The 25,607-nt window shown below is 43.9% G+C and overlaps 1 protein-coding gene across 1 annotated transcript in view; it reads left to right on the top strand.

Moving 5' to 3' along the window:
• LOC144769959 (alpha-N-acetylgalactosaminide alpha-2,6-sialyltransferase 2-like) overlaps nucleotides 1-25,607 on the top strand; it is a 607,277-nt gene that overhangs the window by 403,851 nt on the left and 177,819 nt on the right. Inside the window, exon 6 of the mRNA XM_078654157.1 lies at nucleotides 21,229-21,332. Coding sequence (XP_078510283.1) covers nucleotides 21,229-21,332 — 104 coding nt within the window. The remainder of the gene's footprint in view (nucleotides 1-21,228; nucleotides 21,333-25,607) is intronic.

Below are 25,607 nucleotides of genomic sequence, written 5' to 3'. Positions count from 1 at the left end.
TTGTAAGTTTCCCTGGGTGCCAGCCAACCCTGCACCAAAAGGATTCGGATATCAGTCATATATTTTCTTTATGAAAAGCCTCTCCTGATGTATAGTGTATGGAGATCCTTGCTAAAACTCATGTAGAACCCACCCATATCTGATAACCCCACACTCATAGAACAAAGTGTTGAGTCATGCGTTTGGAGGGATATGTTCTTGTGTAAGACTGAATGAAACCACCATATTTTGGGAAATAAGTATTGAATCAAGCAGATGTATTGTTCAGCACATTGCTCTAGCTAGCCAAGCAGGATGAGAGGGGTCTGGCAGCCTGAGATAGAAACTTTAGAAATCTTAGGATATGTAGACATTACAAATGCATATAGTTGTGGTAGGGTTGCATATAGCCCAGGGGTGACCTCTATGGCAGCAAAACGAATGTCCTGCACTGGAATTTTGCTTGCAGCTTATTTCCACATTTCCAAAATACACTACACCCAGTTTGTTGCCTATGGGCACACTGAGCCCATAGGAAACCCATATACGTCTAGTACTACCATGATCAAAAGACCTAGAGGAAAATAGTTGGTGGTCAAACCTTGGCAGGTATATGTTCCTGCACAAGGTAGATTGGAGGAAACTGCCATTTTTGTTTTTTAAATTCTAAAAATCAGTTTGACACGCATCATGTTCAGTAAGTTCTTGAGGGCAACCCTAGAGGGTGATGGTGGCTCTGTAATCAGAGATGGAATACTCAGCATGTGTAGTTGTTAAACTATATGGTGGAGTCATGTTTCCTTGTGTTTGCTATGTTTCCATACCATCCAGGGTTGATGTCTGTGGCCAAAAGTAGCTAACCTAACCCGGTTTTTTGCTTGCAGCTGCTTTCCAAATTTACAAAATGCACTACAACCAGTTTATCGACTGTGGGCACTCAGAACCCGTGGAAAACCCATACATGTCCGGTAGCTCCTGGCTCAAGAAAGCCAGAGAAACAAGGCTGGAGCTCACACTTTGGAAGAGATATGTACCTCCACCAAAAAATGTTTTAAAAACAAATCTGAAATATGTCATATTCAGAGTGTTCTACGGGCCAATCAGTCAGGGAAAAGGAGGTCTAACGCACACCAATGGAGTCCTTTGTTCCTACAGAATTAGAAAATATATAATTTATATACTTTTCATATACTTCTGAGCTTGGTATCTCTGTCAAATGAACAGTGCTCCAAAGATAGTGATTTGCGCTAATAGTACTTGATTGATTGTGCAGACAATACCACCCATATTTGGCATTACTAGACTCCAGATATTCAAGGCCACAACCTTAGAGTTCTGGGGTTTATGTTTTTCCATTTGAGAAATGCAACAAAATATTGAACACATTTGTTATGAAAATGAAAGTAGTACAACATTTTTAATGATATCAATAGGCTGCAATGAGATATTGATGAAGGATTTTCACCAATACACAACCCTCTATGAGCCAAAATTGCATATAGCTTTTCCAAGTGCATAAAGAGACTAAAGAGGTGCATATGCTTTAATTAGCCAATTTTCCCAACACCCTGGTAATAAAAGGGTTCAGAATGAGTGACAAAGGAGTACCTAGCACTGCATGCCAGTGATGTGAACCAGTAGTGTTTACCAAAAAATACAAAGCTGACCATGTAGTTGTCCAGCAGATGTGGGCAACCAGGAAGCCTCTGGAGAGAGCTGAGGGGGCAGTCATGGGTCTAGTGGAATGAGTTTGAAAGCCCTCCAGAGGGCATTTCTTAGGCCAAAGTGATACAAAGGGTGGCCTACTACAAAATTATGCACTTGGCTTTTGCCTTGCCCTTCTTAGCTCCAGCAAAGATAACAAAAACCTGATCGTTCACTCTGTCTTGATGAGGGCAGTAGGTTTTAGTAAGACAACGTCTGCTTGGAGTCCAGTCAATGCATTCGCTCCACCTTCTTGATTGTATGTGAATGAAGAAAGAAAGTTGGGAGTGGAATAGATGTGGCTACATGAAATGTGGAAACCCTCTAGGGTAAGAATGATTGCTGTTTGAGAATGTGGTTGTAGTTTATAGTATTTCTGTGTATGTGGTGACTTTTGGATGCGAGTATGTCTGACGGTATGAGTGACCTTTGTATTTAATAATGTTTTTACTGTTCCCTTGCTTCTGGGCTGATGCTACATTAATCCTGGATATCTACAGACCCCCTTAAGTAATGAAATAATAAAATGTCTGTATATGAATGTTAGACCTGGCACCTTGGCGTGAGTTTCCCTTCCACTTTTTGCTGTTGTGCCTCAGATGTTTTTGCTGGTGTCCGCTACTCAGGGCACTGCGCCACGGCCAACCCGTGCCGCAGTGCAAGTGCTCCCTACTGTAAAGTGTACATGTGATTGATATACCTGATTGGTTCATTGGATTTACTGTCAGTCCCCAGTAAAGTGCACCAGGAGTGCCAGGGCTTGTGAATGCCAATACTGCTAGTGGGCCTGCAGCGCTGGTTGCGCCACCCACAGAAGCAGCCTTAAAATGTGTCTAGGGTCTGCCATTGCAGAACCTGCGTGCAGTCTGGTACTGTCATGCTGGCTGGGCAAGTGCACACACTTGCCAGCCCCTAAACCTTCCCTTAACTTCATATTAGTCACCCCTATGGTAGGCCTCAGGGCAGGGTGCATTGTAAGTGTAAGGTAGAACATGCCCTGATGTGTGTGGCATGTTCTAATAGTGAATTACTGCCAAATTCGTTTTCACTATTGTAAGGCTACCAGTTCCCTTCTAGGCCAGATGGGCTGCTGGAATTATTACACTCTATAATCCCAGCAGGCTCAGGGAACATGGTAGAAATTAATGTTTAGTATGCCTGAACTCAGAATAATAAAATACTTCTTTTAGTAAAGTTTATTTTAATATCCTGTGTTTGCAAATGCTACTTTTAGAAAGTTAGCATTTGCTTGCCTAACCATTTCAGCCCGCCTCTGCTTGGATGTGGATCTGACTGTCTGGTGTGTGTGAGTGACAGGGCTGGGAGTTGACAGGTAGTGAATAGCCAGATGACACCTTAGTGGGTGGTGGGAGTTTCCCCTGAATGATGCATCAGGCTGTGCTCTGCCACCACAATGCTGGCTCCGCCCTCCTGGGGAGCGACTGATGACTCAGCCTGCACCTGGCCCAGGAAAGACCGAAGTTTGTCAACAGAGTGCTCAGGCTGCCCCTGTCTTCACAATGCCGGCTCCGCCCCCCTGGGGAGCGGCTGATGTGCCTGCCCTCACACTGAATGCAGAAGCAGAAGTACCCACCACAAGTGCTCAGGAGCTGAGAGCAGTTATGCAGAGGCCCCCCTGGCCAGTGAGAACAAAAGAAACTGTGTATAAAAGTAGGAGCCCTGCTCCTTGTAAATTAGAATCCTGTTTCACCACGAAGGACCTCTGCCCGACTAGAAGGAGAAGAGACGCTGGGAGAACTGGCCTGCTGCTTGCCTTGCTGAGAAAGGAGAGGAAAAGACTTGATGAGAAAAGACTTTGCTGCTTTGTGCTTAAACATTCTCCAAGGGCTTGACTGAGCTTGCCCCCTGACCTGAGCCACAGGACCATCTGGCTCAACCTGCCTCTGCTCGTCTGCCGGTAATTAACCGGGATATCTACTACTGCCGGAGCTGTGACCTTGGTGCCCCCCAGCCCCTCTCTGAGGCCGTGACCGACTGTGTCTCCTCGTCCCCGCCGAGGAAGAGCTCCGCTCCGTTGAGCCGCTCTCCCCCCCGCTGAGGAGATCGCTGTGTTGACCGCCTGGAAGACTCGCTGCTGTGGTGCCCCCCAGCCCCTCCCTGAGGCCGTGACCGACTGTGTCTCCTCGTCCCCGCCGAGGAAGAGCTCCGCTCCGTTGAGCCGCTCTTCCCCCGCTGAGGGGATCGCTGTGTCGACCGCCTAAGAGGGCCCGCTGCGGTGCCTCACCCTCCCGCCAGAAATCCCCACCGGACGCAAACAGACCCAGGGGACAGACCTCCGAACTGGACGGACGCCTCGGGTGCCAGCCTCGCTCTGCCTGAGCCGCTGGGCACCTTGCCTTTGTCCCCGGAGGAAAGCCGCCACCGAGACCGTCAACGGGCTCGGGGCCCGCCACGTGTGTTTTTCCCCTTGCTGACTGCTCCTGCCTACAAGTGACCAAGGTACTGTACTTGTCCCCCCACGGTGCGAGCCGTTCCTTTCACCAGACTCGCACCGCTCTGCTCTGTGTGCCTGCCTGCAGCGCCTCTCCGCGAGCGCGCTCCAGCCCCTCCCGCTGGAATCCTCTGAGCGTCGGGAAGCTGCAGGCTGCAAGCCGAGCCCCTGTCAGAAGCGCCGCGAAGTGCTACAAGGTGCAGGACCGGGTCCCTAAGGTCCTAGAGGGGTAACAAAGTGCACAATCTGGTCAGAAACGACCAAAGAACTAGGAGAACTGTGCAGAAGGAGAAAGAACTATTGTGGAATACAACTTAAGAGAAGAACAGTGCATTTTTGAACTAGAACTAAAAGCGAGCTTGCCTATTTACAACCTGTGGGCATACAGAACCGTTATTTGATCTTGTGATAAGTCTGACCTAAGAGATATATATATTTTACATAAAGAAGCGTATTTTTATATACTCACAGCCTGGTGTCCATTTGTGGGGGGGATTGGTATATTTTACTGTGTGTGTGTCTACAAATGCTTAACTGACTAACGCCTGGAGAATCGCCTTGGCTGCTCACGCCACGCACCTAGAGGGTGAGCAAGGGTAATTCTGAAGGGTCATCCTTCGCCCTGACTTAGAGGAGAGGGTCCCTGCTTGTCACAAGTACCTACTTGCGCCAACCAGAGACCCCCAATTCTAACATTGGTGGCAGCGGTGGGATTCGAACCCACGCCTCCGGAGAGACTGGAGGGAGTCAAGAGATCCACAGACCCCGGTGGATATCATTCCACCAGATGGCGCTGTAGAGCCCCCCAGAGGCCTGTCACCAGAGGAGCTGGCAGACAGAGCCGCAGACAGGGCACATGCAATGGAGATGGCAAGATTAGCTGGGCAAATGGAAATGGAAAAACAAAAACTGGAAATGGACAAGCAAAGATTGGCCATGGAGGCACAGCAACGCCAGCTGGACCATGACCTGAGAATGAAGGAGTTGGATCAAAGAGGTTTGGGAACAGCTCCTTCTGGTGGCAGCACAACGCCGGTGCAGGTAGAGTCCAAGGTGTACATCCCCAAAGATAGGTCCTTCGTGGTGAAACAGGATTCTAATTTACAAGGAGCAGGGCTCCTACTTTTATACACAGTTTCTTTTGTTCTCACTGGCCAGGGGGGCCTCTGCATAACTGCTCTCAGCTCCTGAGCACTTGTGGTGGGTACTTCTGCTTCTGCATTCAGTGTGAGGGCAGGCACATCAGCCGCTCCCCAGGGGGGCGGAGCCGGCATTGTGAAGACAGGGGCAGCCTGAGCACTCTGTTGACAAACTTCGGTCTTTCCTGGGCCAGGTGCAGGCTGAGTCATCAGTCGCTCCCCAGGAGGGCGGAGCCAGCATTGTGGTGGCAGAGCACAGCCTGATGCATCATTCAGGGGAAACTCCCACCACCCACTAAGGTGTCATCTGGCTATTCACTACCTGTCAACTCCCAGCCCTGTCACTCACACACACCAGACAGTCAGATCCACATCCAAGCAGAGGCGGGCTGAAATGGTTAGGCAAGCAAATGCTAACTTTCTAAAAGTAGCATTTGCAAACACAGGATATTAAAATAAACTTTACTAAAAGAAGTATTTTATTATTCTGAGTTCAGGCATACTAAACATTAATTTCTACCATGTTCCCTGAGCCTGCTGGGATTATAGAGTGTAATAATTCCAGCAGCCCATCTGGCCTAGAAGGGAACTGGTAGCCTTACAATAGTGAAAACGAATTTGGCAGTAATTCACTATTAGAACATGCCACACACATCAGGGCATGTTCTACCTTACACTTACAATGCACCCTGCCCTGAGGCCTACCATAGGGGTGACTAATATGAAGTTAAGGGAAGGTTTAGGGGCTGGCAAGTGTGTGCACTTGCCCAGCCAGCATGACAGTACCAGACTGCACGCAGGTTCTGCAATGGCAGACCCTAGACACATTTTAAGGCTGCTTCTGTGGGTGGCGCAACCAGCGCTGCAGGCCCACTAGCAGTATTGGCATTCACAAGCCCTGGCACTCCTGGTGCACTTTACTGGGGACTGACAGTAAATCCAATGAACCAATCAGGTATATCAATCACATGTACACTTTACAGTAGGGAGCACTTGCACTGCGGCACGGGTTGGCCGTGGCGCAGTGCCCTGAGTAGCGGACACCAGCAAAAACATCTGAGGCACAACAGCAAAAAGTGGAAGGGAAACTCACGCCAAGGTGCCAGGTCTAACAATGAAAATAAAATGATTTGATATCAGCAGCTGTCTCTGTGGGCAATTGTCTATATTGTGATTTACTTCCTTTAGAGTAATGGGCACTACCCGTTCATGTTGTTCTTATTATGGGCGTGAAGAACCAACTTTTTGGAATAAAAACTGTGGCATGTGAGCAAATTGATCAATCCTGAATTTCTTCAAACCTAGAAGCTTAAATTAATGCCAATAACAAAAATAGTTTTCAATGTAAGAAATTGAAATAGGCAATTGTGCATCGGCGTGAATAAGGAGAAAATCAAGAAAGCCAAAAGAATATTCAAATCTTCCTGAGGAATAATAAACAGAGTGGGATGAAACAAGTAAAGCAAACCTTTTGAAAAATGTGGTAACAGTGGTAATCTAAAGAGCGAAGGTTGATGAGGCATAAGCATAAAACCATAGAAGGCCACCAGATAATGCTTAAATGTAGCCACTGCTAGACATTGCTGTGCAAGGGACTACGCAAATCGCAGAACCTCAGAAAGGCGAAATTTAAAGGGGTTGATGTCTTCCGATTCACATCTCTTCGCAAACCTAGTCCAGCACCACGTAGATGGATTTAGTTGTGGACCTTCTGACCTTCAAAAGGATGGCTTTGTCCTCATTCGGAACACAAATGACTTCTAACTGGTACCTCTCAATATTAACACTTGCAACCGCATCATTTGAAGATTGGGATGGAGTACCTAACCTTCCTGCTTCAACAAAAGATCTGAAATGTGTGGGAGACAGCTTGCAAGATGAGTTGCTACTAGGACAATCCCCTTCACTAAACCCACTTCCATGAGAGAATCACCTCCCAAAACAGGTTCCACAACATCACATCGCTCTGTCTGTTAATATAATGAGAGAGGTTCTTTGCTCCACAAAACTTGAAAGCGATTGAAAGGAAAATAACCGTCATTACAAGACAGAGTTCCAGCAGCACAAGCATATTTATGTGCAGGCAAAACTTAAAAGTTGACTAAAGGCCTGCACTGTCATGCTGCCCATGTGGAAGCCTGAACCTGCAGAGGGTTAAAAAGAAGACCCACCGAAAGGCTAGAAGGATAAATAGAGTGAAAGATCTGCACCTGAGCCGTGCACTTTCTCTGAAGCTGGAGCCACTATGACCTCAAGCAACACTGAAGGGCCCTCAACCACCATCAGCATCTTTCACCAACCATATGCATGAGGCCAAGCAGACAAATGTTAAGTTATGTTAAAATACATTTGCAAAGCGCACGTACACCGGGAAGGTTTCATGGCGCTATTTTGATAGACACCCAAGTTCTGGAGATTTATTCAGAAAGCCTGTCGGAATAACCACATTTTTAGGAGGCTTCTAAAGCCAAGGAGATTGATGCAAACGCGAATTTCAGAGGGGAGTGAGTTCCAGAACATAGGGGCCGAAGTAGCAAACCTGGCAACACCAGTGCGCTTTAATTTAAAATAGGGGATAAACAAAAGTTGCTTGTGGGCTGAGCGGAGATTGCGGTTGAGGACATATTTGTTAATCAAGTTATTCAAGAATTCCGGGCTTCTTCCATTGAGTGACTCAAAAATAAGACACCCGACCTTAAAGGCACAGCGCTGAACAACCGGAAGCTAATGCAGTTGCTTTAGAAGAGTGACATGATGGTGCCTAAGTTGATGAACAATCAGACGTGCAGCCTGATTTTGTACCATTTGTAAACATTTGGATAAATAAAGGGGGATGCCAAAGTATACCGAATTGGCATAGTCGACATGGGACTTGACCATGGCGAGGACCACCTGAATCCGAGCCTCATGGGTAAGAAATCTGCAGATCCTATTTATTTCCCTGAGTTGGAAAAAGCAGGTGGAGATCACCGACCCAATCTCAGGGTTAGAGAGAGATCCTGACTGATTATTACCCCGAGGCTCCTGGCGGAGCTAGATGGAGAGGGGGGCTGACCCAGCTCCCTAGGCCAGAAATGAAGGCCCCATGCATTTTTGGAGATGCCACCTGTTAGAACCAACTCAGTCTTATCCAGATTAAGTTTTAGATGGTTACTGTTTGTCCACTGACTAATGAACAACATGGTAGATTGAAAGTCATAAACCGACTCAGAGGAGTTGCTGATGGAAAAAATAAGTTGGAAATCATCAGCATAGTTGAATGTGCAAACGTGACGCTCTTTCAGGGCTCGGACAAGAGGGAGAAGGTAGAGATTGAACAACAGGGGAAAAAGTGAGGAGCCCTGAGGGACACCACAAGAAATTCTGACTGGGCAGTACAGACAGCTTGGGAACGATTTTCCAGGAAGGAGCTGATCCAGTCCATGGCAGGTCCTGAGATTCCCGCATCCCTCACACGGTCGACCAAAAGATTATGGTCGACCGGGTCAAAGGCTGCGGGAAGATCGAGCAAGGCGAGGGCCTGCGAGGAGCCACCATCTACCTCACTGCGGAGAGTATCCAACACTGTAAGGATCACCGCCTCGGTAGAATGAGCTGGGCGGAAACCCGCTTGGTGAGGATAAATAAATTCAGATTCCTCCAAGAAATTGGTGAGACATCTCGTGACATAGGCTTCCAAGTCCTTGGCTAGATAAGGAAGAAAGGAGATTGGATAATAATTTGTCAAAATTAGTGGATCCGCGCCCACCTTCTTCAAAAGGGGGACTACAATTGCCTCCTTAAAAGTTGCAGGGACAATACCCTGGGACAACGACTCATTTAGAAGATTGAGGGCAGGACTGGAGAAGGCAGTAAAAATTTCCTTTGCGATGCTAGGAGACCAGCAGTCAGTAGGTGAGCTAGATTTAACTTTAGAAAGGAGGTCCATGAAGGTGTGCTCACAGATTGTAGTGAAGAACCGGGTCAGAACCCAGCGGTGCCAGGGACACACCTGAAATCTTCGGGATACACATAACTAGTTGTATTATACAAAGTGAATTGCAATTCACTTTGTATAATACAACTAGTTATGTGTATGTGTATGTTTTTGTGTTGTAAATAATCGTGAATTGTAAATAATTGTATATAAGGTGTACAAAACGATAAGGTGTCCCTTTCATACATCAATACTTTAAAAAAAGACAAAAAACAAACAAATAATAAAAGGGTTTGAGTGATATACCCGAACGAACCAGGAAGTCTCTTATGGTTTGTTCCCTCAAAAATAGAGGATTTGAGTAAGTGTGTGGCCGGCAATTTGTGTACTTAGAATTTATATTAATGGTCCAGCTAGCCCCACGTCCCTGGACCGGACTCCCCCATTCTTCAGGGTTACAAACTCAGCACAAAAGTAAGGGGCAGTCCTAGCTTTTGCAAGCATGCAAAATACCTAATATGGACATACAAGATCTGCAAAATATTAGCCAATAGGAAAACATTCAAAACAAGGCATCATATAACCAGAACGACCCCCTTACGTCGTGTTTCTGCCCAACCCACAAGTAAATCAATTACAACACCTATAGGTCAATCAGTAATGGCAGGACATGTCTGTATGCAGTTAGGCCAGCTGGTGTCTGAGATTGATTTCAAAGCAAGGACAGAGGTAGGTTTTCAACACGTTGCAGTCCAAAGGGCAGAGACACTTCATGAATAGAGCAGCCTGTGTAAAGGCAACGCAAAACGATGACAAATGTAAGATGGAGTCAAAATTAAAGAACCTCAATCTTTGCAAGCCGGACAAATTTATTATTGAAAAGCACAACCCATGTAATGTCAGAACATAAAGGAAACAGTAATAGATGCTGAACAAGATAAAACATGTGCAAGAAAACTAAAGGTTAACGAGGTCCTGAACATTAAGTGGCAATCTTAGACAAGGATCAAACCAAGGGAAATTGGCTTTGCGGGGTCAGTTTCTCTGCAGTTAATTCAGAGTCGAAAGAAAGCTAGTTAATGTATACATGAACTCAGAAGGCCAGGCCACTTGTTCGCCGGGCCTCTTTCGCAGGCCTACGTGAGGGCAACACAAAATGGAGTCAGGCTCGAGAATTACAGAACCTCAGTAGGAAAGTGTGTAAAAATGCTATGATTTTGGGTGGTATGGGAGCTAGAATTCGGGTTTTGGCAAATCGGAATGCTGGACTTGATTTTTTTGAATTTGTCATTAAAGAAGAGATTCAATGAGTTGCAAAAAATTTGGGAAGGCGTTGGCTTAATTAAGGATCTGTCGGGTTAGACAACTCATTCACGACAGAGAAAATCTCCTTCGAGCGATTTGTTGCAGACAGGATTTTAGTGGAAAAGTACGCAGCTTTGGTAGTCAAAATGGATTTTTTATATGTTTTCAAGCTGTTCAAGTAAGACCATTTGTCTTCAGATATATAGTTACGGCTCCACTTTCTTTCCAATTGCTGCAAAACTAATTTTTGGTTTTTCAGCTCAGTGTAGAACCATTTCTGAGCATCATGGCGACGGGTAGTATGAATCTTCCTGGGAGGTGCAAACTTATCGCTAGCAGCCAGTAACCAGCTAGTTAACTGTGCATCACCCAAATTAATAGAAGAGTTGACCAAAGGAATAGAGTTGGCAAGTGAGTCAAGAAATGGAAGTTTCTCAATCTTATTCCAATTTCTACCTATGCCCCCTCCTGAGCTAGGGACTTTGCTCAAGAAGTTTTCATGAATGGTGAATTTGATTACATGGTGATCAGACACGTTGAGGCTGATACACGGGACATAGTGATGTTAGCTGTCCAGACCTGGTCAAGGATATGTTCCTTAATATGTGTAGCCTTAGACACCTGTTGTGTTAGGTTCAGTCCTGTAAGTAGCTTGGCGAGTTCAGCCGATTGGGGGCCGCCAGATATTTCATTGGCCCAGTAAGTCTGCAGAACTGATATCGAAGCTGTAGTCAGAAATATCAGAATCATCTCCCCTTAGAAAGTCAGCCTCTGTGTAGGAGACAGGTGGTACTACTGGACATTGATGCTAAAGCTAAATACATGGAGGAGAGTCTACATCCTCTGAAGATGTTCCCCAACCTGTATAAAGGCCTCTGCTCTCATTAGCCAGTAGTTGAAATATGAAAACACGCTGGTCTAGATTTAGATTTTGGTGGTGCGGGTGCTCTTTCACAAGTATGAGAAGGTACTTTCCACCAAATTGTGGTCCACCTGTTCTATTTAGAGTTGAGAAGACTGTCATGTTCCTATAGGGGTGCCTCTGTTGGCCCTGGCGTTGGGAACTCTACATCATATGGCCCGACTATCAATCAGTGCTAGTGGATCAGATTGTCCGTCCTATTTAGAGCAAATGGACTAATGCATTTTCTTTCAGTTTGGGACTGTCAGTTAAACCCTGGTGGTCAAGGAACTGAAAAAATAGAAAATTACCCTCACATACTGGGAGAAAACTCAAGGGTGTCAGAGTCAGTCTGTGAAAGAAAAGTGTACAGAGTTCTATTTCCTTCATCTCTTGGTTCCCAAGCAGAATAGTCTGGGACTCATCCTGTATCTTCGCATTGTGCATTTGATCATTCAGCAAGAGAAGTTCAAAATAATGTTCCTGTAATAGGTCTTACTGGCCCTGAGGGTGGGAGACTAGTTGGCATCCCTATATCTTCAGACTGTCTACTTTTTCATCTTTCACTTCTTCTAGCCCAAGAGTTATGTGGTGCAATCATGTTGTCTGTTTCCATCTTCAGATTCTTCCCACTCACAGGGGTTACATGAGCTATCTGGCACAATCTCAGCACTACCAGTTAACAATTCTTCAATTCACGCTGATGACGGCTTCATGCATCTTTATGAAAGTGTTGGCAGTTGTGGCAGCTTCACTATGATGGTCATTAAAATGAGGGCCTGATTTAACCCACTGCCCATCAGGGTGGTGGAGGTCATTTCCACCACCACACTGGCTGAACTACCGCACACCAAATTTTGCGATCACTGCCAGCCCCGTCAGTGGCGTAGCTAGACCTTTTGATGTCCGTGGCGGTGGGGGCGTTTGCCCCCGTGATGGGTGCAGCAAAAGCTACTTGTACCACCCGTGGCGGCCCGCCCCGCAGACCTTTTGCTACGCCACTGAGCCCGGTGTACATCTTGGTGCTCTCAGAGAAGCCGCTGTCATATTGGATCCCCTGAAGGCATTGAAAGTTTGTAGATCTGCTGCCATGTTTCAGGTGGCCACTCGTCAAACTTTTTGGCTTTCTAAAAACAAACTTCCACACTGCAGTCTTGGAGACTGTCTGAGAGTTAGCTAGGTGAGGATTTGCTGATCTCAGCACTGCAATCTGCATGCTTGCAGACTCGAACTATAAGGCCCTATTGTTTAACTGGGCAAGGGCTTCCAGAGCTGAGACTTGTCCTGGAGAGCATGTCCTGGTTAACGAGCGTAGTACAGCAGGAGAGACAGTAAGGGTAAGGTATAACCCTTGCTGATCATCTGTATGACTCAATAATATATTATTTGCTTCACAATTGGTGAAAATAATCTCCTCCACCAGCAATAGGCGATGAGAGGAGATAGATTCAAGGGGCTTCAGGGCTGCATCTGCTATTGTCACAATATAGATTTACTCTTGCATTGAAAGGAGTGGTATAGCTGCTGGGGTGTCTGAACAGGCTGGGATGGTTGTCTCTGTTAGGACTCCATTGCCATGGAGTAACCACAAATTATTCTATATGGTTGGGGGAACTCTCACACTGCGTAGGCTAGATGTACGCTGAATAGGATAGGCCTAAAATGTGAGTTATAGCTTTACTGTCAGCAACTCCTGTGTCTCTAGAAGAGACCTAGAGTCCAACACACAATTTATCTGCACATCATCTCTGGAGTCACTATTTGGGAACTTGCGCCTTCACATTGTCTGTCCTCTTCTGATTAAACCTAACGTTTAATGGACTTTTTCCCTTGGATAACCACAGGAGCTGAAGTCCTTGCCTTGTAGACTTACAGTCCAGGAACAAGACAGGTTTGAGCAAATCGTTTCAAGCAGGCAAGCAAAATATTGTTTTTCTAGCGTCCATAATGGCTGTTCTGTCATTGACCTGTGCTTCGTCCCAGGCTAACTGGTCATGTTGAGATCCTGCCCTTTGACTACCAGAACAAATCTGTGGGAGTTGGGAATTATCTGCCCTGGGAACAGGAGTACCTATGTCATCCTGATTATGCAGCCAGAAGAGCTCATTACAGTAGGGAATCATTAGTCATAGCACACAAGAGGGTTTGAAGGCGGTAGGGTCCACTGTCCCATACCAGAGGCAATACAATTGGGGTTGTGGTACCCGCACACCAAGATTCCCTGTACTTTCAGGTGATTACACTAAAAAAGCAAGATATCTTTGCAACTGGCAGACACATTGGGACTTTCAATTGTTGCTGGGGTTCTTTACTCATTGGCTGTTTATCTTTGAAGTTGCTGATTGTTGTTTAGTTTTCAATGCTAGCGGAGTATCCAAAGTTCCACGGACAAGGGCAACAAGATAGCAGTCTCATGAACTAACTATTTAACCGCGATATCTCCTTGGCATTTTTGCTGGATGCACCACACGAAAATCATGACTTCAGTCGATGAACTACATGCCCCCTAAAACTACTGGACTCTAAAAAGTGGTGGCAGCCATATTGTAGCCACAGAGTATACGTTCCTTGAGGTGCAGAGCATCTTCAGTAGGCAGTCGAGATACAATGGGCCTGATTCAAGAAAAGTTCGCAAAGGGCATTTAGGAGTAGTAAAGTTAGGATTTTGCCTCAGTTAAACTTAAGTTTTGGTTTTAAGTTAACTTAAGACCAAAACTTTAGTTTAATTGAGACAAAATCCTAACTTTACAAATTTTGGTATTAACAAAGGGCATTTAGGAGTAGTAAAGTTAGGATTTTGTCTCAGTTTAACTGAGACAAAATCCTAATTTTGTCTCAGATTACTTTTGTGAATCGGGTCCATAGTTGCTGTATTCAGGTCCTTGTTGCCAGAATTTCAGAAGGTTTGCGTCTGTTGATATTAGTGGAGTCAACAAAAGATTGAACTAATGCAGAGTATTCTTGGAAAACTCGTTTTTATAATAATAAAATCTCTCATTCATGACATATAAAAAATAAAGACAGTGTGCTTGACTCACTCCCACTCCTGAAAAAAGATAACTTAGACAGCGCTGAGCCGTGCAACTATCAGCCTATCTCGAGACTCCCTTTTGCTGCTAAACTGGTGGAGAAAATTATAAATGAGCAGATTTCAGAATATTTAGAAGTGAGCTCACTGATTGACGAGTCGCAACATGGCTTCAGGAAAATCAATAGCACCGAATCCGCATTAATCATAGCCACGGAAGAAATACGCGAAGTCCTCGATGGAGGAGGGACAGCGGTGCTTGACCTTTCGGCGGCATTTGATACGGTCAGCCATGAGATTCTGGTTGAATGGCTCCAAGCTTCAGGGATAAAAGGAACAGTAATTAATCTCCTAAAATCATTCCTAACAAAGCAACAGCAAAATGTGGCAATGGAGAAGTTTATCTCCAGGCAATTCTCCCTACCATGTGGAGTTCCACAAGTATCGACACTCAGCCCTACACTTTTTAATCTATATGTTAATCCACTAGCTTCGATTATAAAAAATGCCAGTTTTACCCTGGCCTCTTATGCAGATGACACGCAAATTGTGGTGTCTCTGACTACCCAGCTTAGAACTCAGGCACTACTGTGGTCAATCTAATTATCTGACTAATTTGTACATAAACACTGTATATACTGCTAGTTCGATTCTTGAGGCGGAAAGCCGGGAATCAAAGGACGCTTTTTAAACTATGTAAATTGTATTTTGCACTGTGTGGGGTGCCACAGGGAGCAACATTGAGCCCAACATTGTTCAATGTTTATGTTTCTTCATTGGCATCTATAGGCAATAAATGGGGTATCAATATCTGCTCTTATGCTGATGATACTCAGTTGATGGTAACCCTCAATGGTGAAGAGGACGCCAAAAACAGGTTACATAACTGCCTGTCAGAGCTATCTAACTGGATGCATGGGCACTACCTGAAATTAAATGCTGACAAGTCAGAAATTCTTTTATTCGGCGGATCCAAACAGCTTTGGGACAGCTCTTGGTGGCCAAATACTTTAGGTACTCCACCAAACCCAACCCTGACCGCTAGAAACCTGGGAATTCATATGGACACCACTTTATCTATGAAGCACCATGTTACCACAATCTGTGGCAAAGGATTCGCCATACTAAAAATGCTGAAACGTGTTTTTCCCTGGATTCCGATGGAATGTAGACAGATTTTAGTTCAATCTTTACTGACTAGTAGGTTGGACTATGGCAACTCGCTGTTTGTTGGTATGGCGGATTATTTATTTTCAAAACTACAGCTGGTCCAGAACGCGGCAGCCAAAGCTGTCTGTGATAAGAAAAAGTACGATTCTGCTACAAACTGCCTGAGAACGTTACATTGGCTGCCTATGAGGCAAAGAGCAGTATTTAAAATGTTGTGCATTGCTCATAAAACTTTACATAATACTGGCCCCTACATCTTGCGGAACAGAATCAAGCTCTATGCCCCAGTTCGGAATTTACGTTCACAAGCCACAGCTAAAGCAGTCACCACACGAATAAAACTATCCAGGATGGGCGGGCGTGCCTTTTCGCACCTTGCCGCTAAGTGTTGGAATGACTTGCCTATCGATCTTCGATGTACTGATTGTTACCTCACTTTCAGGAAAAAACTAAAAACTGCATTATTCCCTAAATAGAATATATAGTAGTCCCTGGTAATTTGTTTATGGTTTACTGTTTAAATTTAGCGCCGTGATATACTTGTTGGATGAGTGTCGCGCTTTAGAAGTACATATAACAATAACAATAACAATAACTGTGCACTTAAATTGTTGTGTGTTGCTATTTTATCTGCTGCATCCACTTACCCTGCAGGTCTCGCATTCTTCAGCTGGCCGATTTAGGGCTGACTGGGGACAAGGGATCTGTCTCTTCCCGAGCGCATTTTTCGTGGGCGCCATTTTGAGTGAGTGCAGGTTGGCGGGCTAGTGCTCAGGGCTATACTGGCCATAGAGTACTTAAGGAGCCCAGATCGCCATCGCTCACTGCTAGTTCTATTCTTGAGGCGGAAAGCCGGGAATCAAGGGACGCTTTTTAAACTATGTAAATTGTATTTTGCACTCTGCACTTAAATTGTTGTGTGTTGCTATTTTATCTGCTGCATCCACTTACCCTGCAGGTCTCGCATTCTACAGCTGGCTGATTTAGGGCTGACTGGGGACAAGGGATCTGTCTCTTCCTGAGCGCATTTTTCGTGGGCGCCATTATGAGTGAGTGCAGGTTGGCGGGCTAGTGCTCAGGGCTATACTGGCCATAGAGTACTTAAGGAGCCCAGATCGCCATCGCTCACTGCTAGTTCGATTCTTGAGGCGGAAAGCCGGGAATCAAGGGACGCTTTTTAAACTATGTAAATTGTATTTTGCACTCTGCACTTAAATTGTTGTGTGTTGCTATTTTATCTGCTGCATCCACTTACCCTGCAGGTCTCGCGTTCTTCAGCTGGCCGATTTAGGGCTGACTGGGGACAAGGGATCTGTCTCTTCCCGAGCGCATTTTTCATGGGCGCCATTTTGAGTGAGTGCAGGTTGGCGGGCTATCCCAATGTGTAAGCGCAGTGGGCGCGCCGGTGCGCCAGAGGCAAGCCCATCTGCGCCCGTCCGCGGCCGGCCGGGGTTTGGGGCCAGAACCCCATGTCAATCTCAGCACGGTTCCCTGAGATACTCCCGGGAGGCCCTTCTCTCTCTCCGATATAGTCACTGTACAAAGGAGGCTCCCTTAAACTGTGATCTGAGCCCTTTCTTCTGTCATGGCTGTGGCTTTCCATCACTACCCTAAGATCGAAAGTAAAAATATGCACTGCAGACTTTGCGCAGTCCGCCCCTAAGTATCTAGTTTTTACTTTCTTTAGCCTTAATTGTAGGTCACTTCAAAAACATAAGCGAGACATCTTTGACCTACTGTCGGGCTCACAGCCAGACGCTGTCTTTGTTACAGAGACATTGTTAAACGAGAGCTCCAGCCCTGATATTGCCACTGCTCTCCCTCCAAACTACACTCTTATGGGGAGAAATCGCGTTGGCAAAGACGGAGGAGAGATAGCTATTATTTTAAAAAATATATATACATGTAAATGGGATGATCTTGTTCTCCCTGAATGCGAGGCGGGTCTCTTTAAACATCTGCTCTGTCCTAATTTTACCATCTCTGGTACCCTCATCTATCGCCCCCCAGGACCAGTGAATTCCTGGGCTGCCTCATTCTCCGATCACATTGCCCAGCTTCTGCTTCAGGCTCCCAACTTTCTGATCGTAGGCGATCTTAATATGCATTTTAATGACACTTCCCTAGCCACTATTGCCAATTTTATCGTGGACCTAGCAGCGCTTAATATCACTCTTCATAATTCTGGCCCTACTCACAAAGCAGGTAATCTGCTCGATCCGATTTTCTCCAATTTGACTGTGGTGTCATGCAAATCTGCTGTCCCCATTCTTTGGTCTGATCATTTTTTGGTTGAATTTCAAAATAAATATGGGCAATCTCTGGAAAACTCTTCTGCTATTTCTCGGCCCCGAAATAGCAAAAATTGGAAAAATCTGGACGTTGACAAACTGAATCTTTGCCTTGAGAATACAAGACCAGTGACTTCTATTACCACGATGGAGGAAGATGCGGTCATTCATCATTGGCTTGGTTCATCCATAGACTCCTGTCTTCCCACGGCTAAGAAGAAACACACTTATTGTCATCCCCCTGCTCCATGGTTCTCTGAAGCTCTTAAGCAAGAAAAAACTAAATGCAAGAATCTAGAAAGACAATGGCGTAAATACTATGATCCTAAAATCAAATCATTGTATAAGTCTGCCCTTAGTAATTATCATATACTTTGTAGTGTCGCCCGAGCAAGGCACGTTAATTCAACTATTCTTGAAGCTCAGAACTGTCCAAAAGTACTTTTGAAGGTTGTTAAGGAACTCTCTGGAGCTGCTTGTCAGCCAAAACTCCCCTGTCTTGATTCCAAACAGTGCAACGACTTAGCTGAGTTTTTCATTAATAAAATTGCTACTATTTATGCCGAGTTTGATAAACAGGCTGATATCCCTTCTACAATCTCTTTAACCAATGGTCCTTCTAATGAACACCCTCCTCAGATCTCCATATTAACTGATGTTACTATTGGTCTAGATAAATGGACCCCACTTGATGCCACCACCTTTTGCAGCATCCTGAGTGGCATCAAATCAGGATCTCCAATTGATCCATGTCCTCCGTCAGTTTTTCAAAATTTTAATCAGTCTTCACTGAATTTAATCATAGAGCTATTAAATATGTCCCTTGCTGAAGCTACAGTCCCGGCAGCATGGAAACATGCCATGATTGTGCCCTTGCTGAAGAAAGCCAATTTGGACCCCGAGGAACCATCTAATTTTCGTCCTATTTCTCTCCACCCCATTTTTTCTAACATTTTGGAGAAGCATATCAACACCCAGCTCACCAGCTTTGTGGAGACTCATGATGTCCTGCATACCTCCTACGCTGGTTTTAGGGCAGGATTCTCGACGGAATCCACACTGCTGGGTGTTACGGAAAACATCCGTTTACAGGTAGATAGAGGAGAAACGGTGGCACTTATTCTTCTTGATTTAAGTGCCGCATTCGATACTGTTTCTCATACCATCTTTCTAACCACCCTTCAATCTTATGGTATTACTGGACTTGCACTAAAGTGGCTTTCTAGCTTCTTACTACAAAGAACCTTTCAGGTTTTTTCGTCGACTTCTAGCTCCAAAATCCATGTTTTTCAGTATGGAGTCCCTCAGGGCTCCATACTAAGTCCTCTACTTTTCAATATTCATGTAAATCCACTGGCCAGGATAGCGGAGCAAGCTGGGCTCACGGTATATTCCTATGCCGATGACACCCAGATCATCTTCTCACCGTCGGCTAAAACTAAGCACGATACATCGGGGCTCTGTGTAGGGCTAACAAGTATTGCCGATTGGATGCACACCAACAAACTTAAGCTAAACGGTGGGAAAACCGAACTTCTTCTCTTCGGTAACAACAAGTCCCTCTGGGGCCCTCAACATTGGCCATCCCAGATGGGATCACTCCCACTTCCAATACAATTGGTCCGCAATCTGGGCTTCATTGTCGATGACCAGCTGACAATGAGGCAACAAGCAGTTAAAGTAGCGTCCACCTGTTTTGCCATTCTTAAGTGGCTTAGGAAAATCCTATGGATGCTTCCATTGCCCGCCCAGAAAACTGTAGTCCATGCTCTTATATCATCTAGACTGGACTATGGGAATGTGTTATATCTGGGTGCAAGCAAAGAAGTATTACATAGGCTACAGATTGCTGCCCGATTGCTATGTAAACTTCCCTACAGAACTCCAATTTCTGCCTCATTGCATGATCTTCACTGGCTGCGGATCAACAATCGTGCTAAATTTAAAGCGCTGTGCTATATGCACAAGATTAATTCTGGCAAAGCACCTCACTACCTTAAGGCCTTGGTTCATCAATACCGCCCCTCCCGCACACTTCGATCTTCGAATCAGCACCAATTTAAAATTCCTAGGATCAGACGAGTCAGAATGGGTGGACACTCCTTTTCTTGCTTAGCTCCCTCACTCTGGAACTCGCTTCCCTTTTACTTACGCACCGAACAACATTACTTTAAATTCCGTAAAGACATAAAAACTTGGTTGTTTAATCAATAACTTCTTTTCGGTCCTGTTCTATTCCCTAGCTTCTGTTCCTTGGTTCTTTTGTGCTCCCTAGCGCCGGGAACCTACGAGTAGCTGTTGCGCTGTACAAATCTAATAAATAAATAAAATAATATAAACTACATATTTTGACCACCTTGAACTTATCTAATTTCGCCATTCACGCTGTCTTTCGCACCTTATGTCACCACGCCGTCCACCTTCACTAGCACGCCCAGTGCTCACCCTGTGTGTTATCGTCATTGTAAAATCATGTACTGTAGTGCTTCTTAACTACTTACGGAATTATAGTTTTATATACTCCACTCTACCCTGACGTTGTGGTCTCTCTTCCTTTGTTCTCCTCCCCAATTGTGATTTATTTCACCGTTTTTGAATTGTCCTACTTTTAGCATTCTCCAGTTGAGATATTGTTTTTGTTGCATACTACGCCTGGTCTAACCTGGGTTAATGGGCCCTACTCCTGTTAATTGTTACTCTACAAATGTTGTTAGTCAACAATGTGCAGATTTTATTTACTACATGAATTGTGTGATGGTGAAGATAAGTCTGAGTTCTGTTAATCTTTTTCACGATAAGTAAATACTTTTGCATTTCACACACATTCAATATGTTCAGTCTTTCTCCGTGCATCCTAATAATATTAACTATATTATGTTAATGAACCCTTAATCAATACATGCAAGACTACAAGATTTTATAGTGAAAAACCTCTGCCAATAATGTATGATGTCCCCAGTACAAATTCATCAAACAGTTTCCAGCTAGCTTTTGATCTAAATAGAACTTTGAATAAGTAAGTTTAGCGAAATTATCAAAATTTCCTCTTTGCACTAGGATTTCAACTACAAAAAATTACGAATGACGGCGATTACTATTATTATTATCATTACTATTAATGTTGTTATTATTTTTATTTTATTATACTGTAGCATATACTGTAGGATATATATTCTATATATGTTATTATATTAGTTATAGCATAATATTATATGCGTTATTAGTGTTAATAATAATCATAATAAAACATTGTCATACATTCCTGCTGCAACTTTGTGACCTCCCCCATCAGCTCTCCTGTAAATTCTCTCTTTTCTTCATTTCGACTTGTTGCTTCTGGCAGGGAATCAGTTACGTCTTCCTTCCAGACCACGACCGAGACTACTTGCTGGCAAAGGCAGCGATCACTCACCAGAAGGTGGACCGGGGAAAAGACAAGGGCAAGCAGTAAGTCCTCAATGGCCCTGAGAGAGTGCAAAGAGGGCTTTTTATATGGGGAATATAACTGCAGAGAGTTGTATGCCATTGTTAGAAGGCCATTAAAGTTTGCCTACAGTTTAAAACACATCCAATACATTGCCTTCCAGTACCTCGTCAAGGTAAATATATTATTATTTTTACCATCATATTGTCAACATAACCCTACTAATTACTAAATGAATGTATTATGCTTACCTTGTGATGTACTGGTTAGGGTGCTGTTGTCAATGTGATAATGCAGGATTTATAGAGGGGTATAGTCTGGAGAGTTGCTAACTTCAGCTGACTGTGTGCATAAATACTGTATGTCATCTTCCATGGGTATGTGACCGAGGCAGCAGTGAGAATGTGGTGGGAATATGGCCATTTACACACAAAAGAAATAGCCGAGATGGTGCTTCTGATTATTTGTAGAGTTTCAAAGCCACTTCCCAGCTACTCCTCCAGAATAGAAATATTCCTTATCTGGATTTCAATGACAGCCAGTAGCTTGACTTTTACCACAGAGTACTACATCCTGCTCAGACTTCACCCCCAGAGACAGAGCCCTTCTACTGACCCAATGAAAAAAAAAAACAATTGGCAGTCTTTACTCATCTCACAGAGCTTTTCCCTATTTTAACTTTCTCGGTTGAGAAGGATTCCTATTTTTGGCCACACTGCAATGTATTCTCTAACTTAGTGCCTCACTCAAAACAATGTTTTAGTTTGGTGCTCCATCATGACTATTTTGCTGTTCAGTTGTTACCAAAGAGGTATTCCTTAATTCATTGCCACCCAACAGCCTGCCTCTTCACACAATATAATTTCATAGTCTATCTCTTCCATCATATAACTATTCTGCCCTATTCCAATGATACAAGACGTTAATTTACCATCACAAGTGGGTTTGTTTACATGTAATATTAAACAAGAATAGTGTTATAAAATTACGTTTGCCCAAATGTGATCTAAAATTGGGAAGAGGATGCAGCCTAACGTCTAGGGTGGACGACCTCAGATCTTGGGAACTGGGTTCAAATATAGGCAACGACGCTCAACATCCTGTGATTCTGGGCACTTAATCTCCCCGTGCCTAACAGCAATGAATATGTACTTGTGCAACACAACTGGTGCTCATGTAAAGAGCTATGATACCCGATACCTTTGGGTCAAGTTCGTGCTATATAAAACGCTGGAGGAAAAAAAGCAGGTTTTCTGTATTCAGTAATGAGGATGCTTGAAAGATCTGCATATTTGTTGGTTTCCACCAATTTTTTTGAGGCCCATTGCTACCTTAGATACATTCCTGTACATTAACCCCCGTTGAGAGCAGGCATACTTCTGGGTCCACAATGGGAATAAGGAGTGCACACCCAAAACTTGGTGGTAGTGTGGAAGAAGGTGGTTTCTCAGGGAAAAATGTTTTCTGTGTGGAAATTGCTGTGAGACTCAAATGCACAACTATAGAGACCACACATGTCTTAAGAATCCTCTTGAACAGACGAGGGATGGTTTATGCAGTAACAATCTGTGATAAGGTTAGTGTGTCAAGTGTGGGCTTTCTGTCTATGTTGAGGTAAAAGCTGTTGAATTCTTATTGGTTTCAGAGATGCCTCAAGGTCCAAATCTGTTAAGGTCAATAAATGACAATAATCTCTAAATATTGTATATTATGGGTAGGCCTTTTGATAGATCTTTCATCTGTACACTGCGAAGTGTGTTTGATGTACTGATGTAGAGGTTAACGTGTATAGGGAGCCACCTATACACAGAGACAGACAGACTGTTGGTACTGTTTAACTTGCAGTCACTAGAAAAAGGGCATCTGTTTACCAATATGAAGCAGAGGGGTCAAACTCTATGGGTACATAGAAGCTAGAATTCCTAATTGAGGTATGGTGTAGAGAGGTGCTTCACAATCCTGTCTAACCTGATGGTGATTATTGTGTGATCAAGTCCACACACACAGACACATATATATTTAGATACATATATATATACATACTTATACGCATATATATATATTATTTTTGATGCAAAGTTTGGTTTGGATTTAATATATATATATATATATATATATATATATATATGGCATTCCTGCCCTTTCTTCTTCCAAAGCAGGCACCGGCAACATAGAATTCAGAAAACATATTTATTTCTTGGCAGAAGCTGACACAGGACAACGCGTTACGGTGCTTACTACCACCTTGTTCACATAGTGCGGCCGCCACTTTCTTTGCCCTTGAATACTACTTGGGACTACTCAACTTAGTGTAGACACCGAATAAATACTGTGTGCAACAAATACAATTCATTCAATGTGTAAAAGGTAAATAGATCATTATGCTACTCACTGTACTAAAGTACAGTAAAATAAAAATACAATAAAACAAAATACCATAAAGTGCAGAGTGCAAAATTAATTACGTGGCATTCCTAAAATTCCATATCTTTGTTCGATCTCTCAGACGGCAGTGTGATAAATCCTTCACGTGTTGTATTGCATACTAAGACTATCAAAGAGTAATACTAGCCATAAATTAAGCAGCGAAACATGTTACCTTGAATTTACATCATACAAGATACCACAATCACTCTGCCTCAATCTGATTACAAGAGAGGGATGCATTGGACATGTCCGATAGACTTACTCATATTTGTCTGCCTTTTTCAAAACCTGTCCATCGCTGAGACCAACATTGTTTTGCAGCCTTAATTGTCCACAGGGCCGGACTGAGAATCAAAACCGGCCCTGGCAAAGTGCTCGACAGGCCCCCTGGGGGTGCGACCAAGCTCCTTTCCGTTACCAGTTATGCTGCAAAAACGGCCCTGTAACAAACACGGCCCCCAGGGGCCCAAAACCGGCCCCCACCCGTGCGGCGTACCGGGGAATCAAAACCGGCCCTGGCAAAGTGCTCGGCCGGCCCCCTAAGGTTGTACATATTGTAACGTTTAGAACCCTGGTCCCCAAAGGGAAGAACTTATGTACACCTTTAATGCAGAACCAAAAACAAAAAACTCAATCCGCAATTAAGTCATTGCTCACTAGAGAGCGAAAACAAGCAAAGGAAACTTGGATAAATATCCAAACCTCATCATGGAAATTACAAAGAGGACTGAACACTCTGAATACCTCGAATTTTCTGAGACAAAATTATCAGAAGAGTTTGTGGTGAATGAACAAGTGTATAATTACTCACTAGAGAGCCAAAATTGATAAAAAAAGATTTATTATGGACACTAAAGCCTATGCAGATATATTGCCTCTGAAAATATTGTTTTAACTCACTTTATGCACTTAAAAGAGAGCACTGTTTATTTAGGAACTTGCATGTTTTGTAAGTGTTAACGAAAGGTAGAACCACACTAACCACAATGCACTTCACTATATACAGGAAGTAACTGTGTGCCTATAGAGATGAAAGAAATCTGTTTCCAGTGCTGCACATCCCGTGATCAAGCCTTGTGGAAAGGCGAAACGCGTTGGGCATGACAAGCTTCTGAAATAAAACTGCTTTAAACTTCCAAAATAAACACGAGTGAGTGCGTTCTTACGACACATAAATGCATAGTGTACTCTACCACACAATTCAGCCCCATTGGGCAAATGCTCTAAAACTGTGTTTGATGGAGAGACATAGAAGCTACTGAAAGCTGTACTTTAGACAAGTGTCCAAATCATTCAGACTTGATGGAATAGCATGTTATATGAAATAATGCAGGCCACACTCGCCCTGCCTCTAATTGCTCTCTGGAAAAACACTTGCAAACTTAGTAAAATTAAGTATTAACGAAACTGACCTAAACTTAACTGTTGCAAAAGAATGTGCAAATTATGCTCATAGCAAAACCCAAGTGTTGGTGAATATAAAACATATGTGAGCTGCAGATAAAACCTCTGCAGTTGCGGCATAAAATACTTAAACTGGGCTGAGAGATAGTGAGAACAACTCCATAGAAACCTTATTTGATGCAGTTACAAATGTATGTATAGTTCTTCATCTGAATTCAGACCATTTGGTATTTCACTGTTCCACATGATGATATATCGAGACTCCAATCTAAGCAATATTTGTTCACATTGCTCGGGAATTAATTAATAACAAAGTACACCAGATTATTATTATTACCACTATGGTTTTCGTGAATATGGCGTGCTACTGGATAGGTTTTGTCATCCCTAGCTATGGCACGCAAGTCCTATGAAATTATTATGTGCACCATATGTTTTGTACTGTCTATGTACATCTTGGGGCATGA

This window comes from Lissotriton helveticus, chromosome 7, assembly GCF_964261635.1.
Source record: "Lissotriton helveticus chromosome 7, aLisHel1.1, whole genome shotgun sequence".
In the NCBI taxonomy this organism is placed as follows: Eukaryota; Metazoa; Chordata; class Amphibia; order Caudata; family Salamandridae; genus Lissotriton; species Lissotriton helveticus.
This window is presented reverse-complemented; position numbering and strand designations above follow the sequence as displayed.